This window comes from Gavialis gangeticus, unplaced genomic scaffold, assembly GCF_001723915.1.
Source record: "Gavialis gangeticus isolate Ggan-Ray unplaced genomic scaffold, GavGan_comp1, whole genome shotgun sequence".
NCBI classification, from domain to species: Eukaryota; Metazoa; Chordata; order Crocodylia; family Gavialidae; genus Gavialis; species Gavialis gangeticus.
In genome coordinates this window covers 64,081,852-64,088,751 of record NW_017729032.1, presented here as the reverse complement: position 1 = coordinate 64,088,751, position 6,900 = coordinate 64,081,852, and the positions used below count along the sequence as shown (strand labels likewise).

Genomic DNA, 6,900 nt, shown 5'->3' with positions numbered 1-6,900 from the left:
GGGGGGGGGGGGGGGAGAGTTTAATACAATATTTCAGTGGGACCGCAGGATTACAGCTGTAGAGAATACCAGGTTTCACAGAGCAGAAAATATGTTCTCTCTTTTGATTCATTTTTAAAGGAGAAAAATAAAAATACAAGTGGTTCCATTAAATGAAGGAAAATTCCCCACAGTAAAATTACTCATGCAAAGGATGACTCTCATGGGACCGCCCTAGGAAAACAAGAAAGCAAGATGCTCCCCTAGAATTCTGAGGCTCCCTTTAATTAGTTTTCAGGCTTCATACAATGGAGAACTGGAAGCCTGGAATTCCCGAGTTCTTACCCTGCCCAGAGGCACTCAGCTTTTTCACTGGAATCACCATAACGAGTCTGAACAAGTCCAGCATCTTGTCTTAGATAGTGGCTGTACAGGTAGTGCAAGAAATGCTGTTGTGTGCAATTCTAGAACAAGTTGTCTTCGGTAAAATTTCTTTCCAACTTCCATCAGTCAGAGATCATTTCAGAGGGTTTTTATCAATTCTAAATTACTGAAATTTTTTTAAGGTTCATTCTCCATATGAACATCAATGTTTTTTTAATTCTTCCAAGTCCTTACCCTTAATGATAAAGAGTAACAATAAGTTCCACATCCTAACTGAGTATTGTAAATTTCCCTATTTCACCCATGTTAATCTTCCATAGTTTATTGTTCAAAAGGGTGATAGATGGAAGCAATTCACTTCACCCGGTCTGTTAAAGGTCCAGCCATACCTAGGTGACCTATTGGTCTACAGCATGACTAAGACACACCAGTTTCTGTAGCCAAAGGTAGACGTGGAAGTGATATAGTTAGCATCACACATCCAGCTACCTTTGATGTGCCTTACAGAATGACCAGGAAGTCCTCACTGGGGCCTCCCTGCAGAGCGAGTCAAGGACCCAGGCTTAAACTCAAACTTCTGAACCCAGAACAAGACATTTCATCTACTATGCTGCATCTGGTCTGTTACACCACTAATTATTGTGTACACGTCTGTTATATTTACTTGCATACCACACACTCATTTCCCAAAAATCAGCCCTCCAAAATTGGGGTACATGTCTTAAGCAAGGAAGCTGATTTCTGCACTTAAAGTGAAAGTGAAGCATGTTATGCCCATCGTGTAATGGCTCCCTGTTATGGCTGCAGTGCTTCTCTCCCTGGCCAAGAGGGAGGAGTAGCATGCACCCTTCAGAGTCATGGTTAGTTTTAACCCTGTCACAGCCACTGCTGAACTAGCCATAGCCTTTGGCTAAACAGCTAAAAACTGCTGCCAATTCAACAGCAGCTATGACAGAATTGAAAGTGTAATTCTGAAGTTGCAACTAGAGGTTGAGTGATACTGACAGATGGAATCTGGCCCACAGTCTAGGGCCAGCATGCAGCCATGTTAAGCCTAAGTATGATTCTGGAAAAATCTTCATTTTCCTTCATTCTGCCTTCCCATAACAAGGCATGCATCTCATTTAGAGGCATGTGAGGTGCAAGTAAACATGCTATGTCCCACTATTAACCAAGCCATCCCCACCTGTACAGTCTCTTTTCCTTAGGAAGCTTTTTCTGCTAAACATTTTTGTTCCCTGTCTCTCTGAATCCAAACTGCTCGATCCTTTTTGATACAGGAAACCAGAGATGAACATCTTTCCATGATAAGGGTGTACCACCAAAACATACAGTGACAAGATATTTTACATTATTTTTTCATTTTGTTGCCCCATGCATTCCAATGTTTCTTTGTTCCCTTTTTTGACAGTGAAAGGAGTAACACTAATGATGATTCCAATTCATTAATTTAAAGAGAACCTATGTACCAGCTTGTTGATCAATATGCAACTACTTGTGTAGCAAGAGGAATCCTCTGTCTTTCAGCATTTCTGACACTGAACGTGCATATCTCTTCCAAATCTCCACCACACAAATCAATTACATTTTAGGGAAATTCAATCTTTGTCTTTAAGTTACTGTCAACCTTAAGGTTAACCTAAAGTTCCTAACTCACTGACCATTTGTTTACACCAAAAACTCTTAGCTTGACCCTTGGTAGCACTGCAGGATAACCATGGAAACTGACGAACTCCAGCGTCTGAGAATAAGCCTTCAAGCCTGAGACCTGCACTTTGTTAAGAAGTTACCTGGCATACAGATAGCTCCAACCGAGGGGTGCACTGATAGAGATTTTTGGGGCCAATAGTGATAGCCGATTTTTAAGGAGGCATGTTGGCTGATATCAGTCCAATTTCTGATACATAGCTCTTCAGCTTGAAAAGCTGCATCCAGCTGGTAAGTTTGGTATGGAAGAAAGGGAGGGAAGGGGTGTGGTGGTGGTGGTGGTGGGGGGGGCACCAGATAAGGACCCCTATGGTGAGGGAGGGAATGGGCCTGGGGCAGGTGCTGACCAGCTGGGGCAGGGAGGGACACGAGACTGAGCCACTTGAGGTGTGTGTCCCCTGGATCTGTGCAGCGCAGGGTGGGCTGCAGCTGCAGACTTGGACTGGGGCCAGGGAGGGCACAGGACAGAGGCACGGCTTGTCGGAGGGGGATGCAGCTCCTGTCACTGCGTGCAGCTCATCTGGCTGCTCCTGCCACTCATCCAGGAGGGCATTGGGGGTGGGGGTGGGGGTGGGAAGGAGCGTATGCTCCCGAATCTGCTCAGCTGTGAAAAGCCTGGCCCCAGCCCACCCCACACATATCCAGGGGCACAACCCCCAGTGCCCTCCTGGACAAGGTGGCAGGAGCCGCCAGATGAGCAATGGACAAGCCATACGCAGTGGTGGCAGCTGCCTCCCCCTCCCTTCCCGTGCCCCACCCCATGAAGCCATGCCTCTGTCCCGCACCAGTCCTAGTCCCTGCCCCAGCCCTAACCCCACCCTACACACTCCCTCACCGTGGGGGCCTTGATTTGCCCCCCCATGCTCCTCCCCTCCCCCTTCCACTACACCAGACATACCAGCTGCATGCAGCGCTCCATGCTGCCAGCTCTGCTCCTCACTGCCTACTTGCTGCACTGCAGCTGCGCACACACTCAGGCATTTAACAGACAAATTACTGGCTGCATCGGGCCAATTTCTGATTCAGAAAATTGTCTTTACATCGGTGCCAATCCGATAGTGGACCAATGCATCAGTGCACCTCTACTCCAAACGCTTGAAATCCACCACCAGAAAACCCAAATCTTTTGGCCCTTTTGCATCCCACTTCTAGCTTCTGCAGCACAATGCTCTGCTGCAGACTTCCAGGTAAGATACAGATAGGGAGGGGCAGATCATATGGCTCATCAGGTGGAGAGTGAACCCTAAATATCAGTGTAGACCAGGGGCAGACAATTATTTTGCTTGAAGGGTTGCTTTATGAGGTTTGTAATCTTTCTAAGGGCTACATGGGTAGCCCCACTCCCAGCCATCATTTTGGGATTGGAAGTCCTGCCCCCTAACCCCTACCCTCTGCCATCAGAAGTCCCTCCTCTTGCCCTCCCAAAATACTCCTTTTGGGATGGGGGAATGCCATCTTAGAACCAGAAACATAACAAATCATACACGAAAGTGAAACACCTACTATAACATATTTTACTAGAAAAAATATTTTTGTCATGTGTGTTTGCATACCGTATATAGAGATTGCATGATAACTCAAAAAGAAATTCTTAGTCTTGTATATTGTGTAGTGGTGTGTGTGTGCGTTGGTGTAGGGGGTATATGGTGGGGTGTGTATGGTGGGATGTGTGTGTGTATACACACACGGGGGATGTATTCGGGGGCATAGGTATATTGGAGGTTTGGGAGGACAGGTTGTGGGTGTGGGCCATTTGTGGGGTGTGAGGGAGGGTGCGGGGGAACCTCCGCCCCTCCCATGGTGCACAGCTCCACAGGTGGCAATAGCAGCAGGTGGCAAGGACACTCAGGGCACTTGTGCCCAGTGCAGGCACTGGTGCCAGCAGCATGCAGCTCCAGCCAGTACTGCACATCAGGGGGGGAAGCTCCATGCGCTGGAGCCAGCTGCCTTTCCCACCCCCTGCCACGCAGGTCCAGGGATTCCACAGGTAAGTAGGGGCTGGGGCTCCCCTCCACTTCCGGTGGAGTCCAAGGACCAGTATGGCAGGGAGCAGTGCACGCATCCAGCTCCAGCACGTGGAGCTTCCCCCTGGTGGCTCGCGACTGCAGAAGCTATGCATGCACAGTGGGGAGCCCCGATGATAGAGGCAGACTGGCCAGGCTGCTCTCCTCCCTGCAATGTGTAGCACTGGTTGGAGCCATGTGCCACCCCGCAGGAGCACCTGCACCAGGCACAAGCACCCTGCTGCAGGCAGGGCTGCGTACCATGGGAGGAATGTGGGGGAAGTCCCCACACCCCCTCACCCTCCCTTACACCCAAGCAGTGCCACCTGAGATCTGTGCTGCTGCCAACTCCCTGGGCGTAAACTCTGCCCCACCACCACAGAAGACTGAGAGGCTATCTGGTGGCCGTTTACAAACTCACCAGGGGGAACCAGTGAGAATTGGGGAAGGCTCTGGTCCCCCGGGCACCACATGGGGTTACTAGGAATAATGGCCACAAATTGTTAGAGAGAAGGTTCAGGCTGGACATCAGGACACATTACTTTACAGTCAGAGCTGCCAGGCTGTGGAATGGGCTCCCAAGTGAGGTGGTGCTCTCTCCTACCTTGAGAGTCTTCAAGAGGAGGCTGGACAAATATTTGGCTGGGGTGATATTTCCGCAGCACCCATTCCTGCCTGGGGCAGGGGGTCGGACCTGATGATCTGTTTAGGTCCCTTCCGACCCTTAGCACTATGAAACTATGAAACCAGTCCCAGCCCCAAGCTCCAAACTTCTGCCCAGCTGCAGCTTGCTCCCCATCCCCACCACTTCCCCACCTTCTGCCCAGAGCAAACGAGATGCTGGGGAAGCTGAGCAGGTTCCCCAGCAGTTGCAGCAGAGGCAGCAGCAGACCATCCTGGAAGCCGTATGTTGGCCAGACCGGGCAGACACTTCCACCCATGAGGGTGGGAGTGAGGCCCAATAGGGTATGTTGTGGGGAGTGGGGTGTATACGTGGGCACCTTGCTCCCACCCCAGTACAATTAGTTGGTGGGTGCCACAGGCTGGATGAAAGCGCGTGGCAGGCTGGATCCGGCCCGCAGGCCATATTTTGCCCACCCTGGTGTAGGCAGACCCTTAATGACAACATCATGATCAAACAGAAAGGCAGATTTTCTTTGTATACTTAAAATTAGAATAAGGGGGACCTACCTCAAAATCTATCAGCTGCAAATTGGCTATAAGAGTCACAAGAAGGCCACTGTTGTATAGTTCTTGTGCTAATTGAGCCACCATCTCCGTAGGTGGCTCCTTGTCACTGGTACCGCAGAGAATTTCCTTCATTGCTTGCAGTGATTTTGACACTTCTTCTGATGCCTAGAGATCAAAGAATACATTAATTATTTTTGTGTAAATGAAACTGGTAAAGAAAAAAATTAAACACAGCTTTGTACAATAGCTAGTTTTTGGTGCTGAAATGTGTCAGTAAATACTTTATTATTTTTATGCAGATCTTGAAGCTGAGAAAGTCAGGCTTGATCCTGCCTGCCCTACCTGGGCAAACTACTCAGGTGTTTAGCTGTTGGGGGGTTGTAAATGCAGCACAATATCTACTGCATGTAAAGGGCATGCAATTACTTCCTTGCATTACAAGATCCCTTGCACTTGAAAGATTCTCCACATACAAAGACAGGCAGTATTCCTATTGTTACCCTCTCTTGGTTTCTACCAAGAGATTCCACAGTGGTGGGAGATGTGAGGGAGATGCTCTAGATGTACTTCTTTTCCACCCAAAGCTAAAGACTTTTAGAGCTGTAATCACCCCATTCCAAGAAACCTAAGTAAGTCTTTTTGAACCTGTCAGCTTTGGACTACCATCACTTACTCTTCCTTGCCACTGAGGCACTCAACCACCAGCAAATGCCTGGCCCACTATCTTTAGGTAGGAACTTATTTACAGAACATACAGACACTGAGGTTGGAAACAGACAATTTTTATGGCAGCACAAAGGCCAAGCAAACAGACATCCGTGATCTTTGTTGCACCACAAATGACCAAACTCTGCGGCCACATAGGCGATATACATTTGTACTGCTTTTTTGCACTGGACATCAGTTTACTTTCTGGAAGGAAAGCACTTTCCTGCCACTCCAGGCCAGTGCTCCCAGGGCTTCAGGAGAACTGACAAGGTACACAGGATTGGGCCCCTGAAGTACTTGCCTGGGTTTCCCCATTTGAAAAATGGACCTGGGCATGGGACCCAGTGCAGAGAAATGCAGCAGCATGGGACCCACAGCAAGGCCCAGACCAGGGCAGCGAGGCACCAAGTGAATCCCTGGGCATGCCCTGCAGGCAAGGAAACCTGGGGTTCCCCTGTGTGCAGAAGTGTGCCCAAGTTTTGTCCCATGAGATCAGGCTCCTGCCACTTGTGGGGGTGGCAGGGACCCAACCCTGTGGGACAGAAGGCAATGTCTGCTTCACACAATTAAGTGCTACATCCTGGCACAGCTGATCTGCTTCATTTGGTGATGCCTATTTATAGCCTGAGACTTCAGGGTTAACTGCTAAACCACCTACCCTGCTTCCACTTGCACACAATAGCTGTCAGCAAACACAACAGAATCAAAAAACCTTTTTAACCTCCTCTTCTTCCTCATTCAATTTCCTTTTGATTAATATAGACCTTGTAAGCAGTAAATCAGGAATTCTCCAACTGAACAGCTGTTATATTTGTTAGCTGTCAGAAAACCTTTTACACAAAAAGTTTTCTAGGGCCAGGACAGAACCTGGCCAGTGACAGAAAGGGAGGCAAAAAGAGTACACCACTGCAGAACAAATTGGGAGCTT

At 48.7% G+C, this 6,900-nt stretch overlaps 1 protein-coding gene across 9 annotated transcripts in view; it reads right to left on the bottom strand.

Annotated features, from left to right (window-relative positions):
• Positions 1-6,900, bottom strand: part of CAB39L (calcium binding protein 39 like) — a 129,869-nt gene that overhangs the window by 38,363 nt on the left and 84,606 nt on the right. For 8 of the 9 annotated variants that reach the window (XM_019524669.1, XM_019524675.1, XM_019524672.1 and 5 more), the window contains one exon: positions 5,265-5,429. The exons of the other annotated variant lie outside the window; for it this stretch is intronic. In XM_019524669.1, the coding sequence (XP_019380214.1) occupies positions 5,265-5,429 (165 nt within the window). The remainder of the gene's footprint in view (positions 1-5,264; positions 5,430-6,900) is intronic. 9 annotated transcript variants of the gene reach the window in all.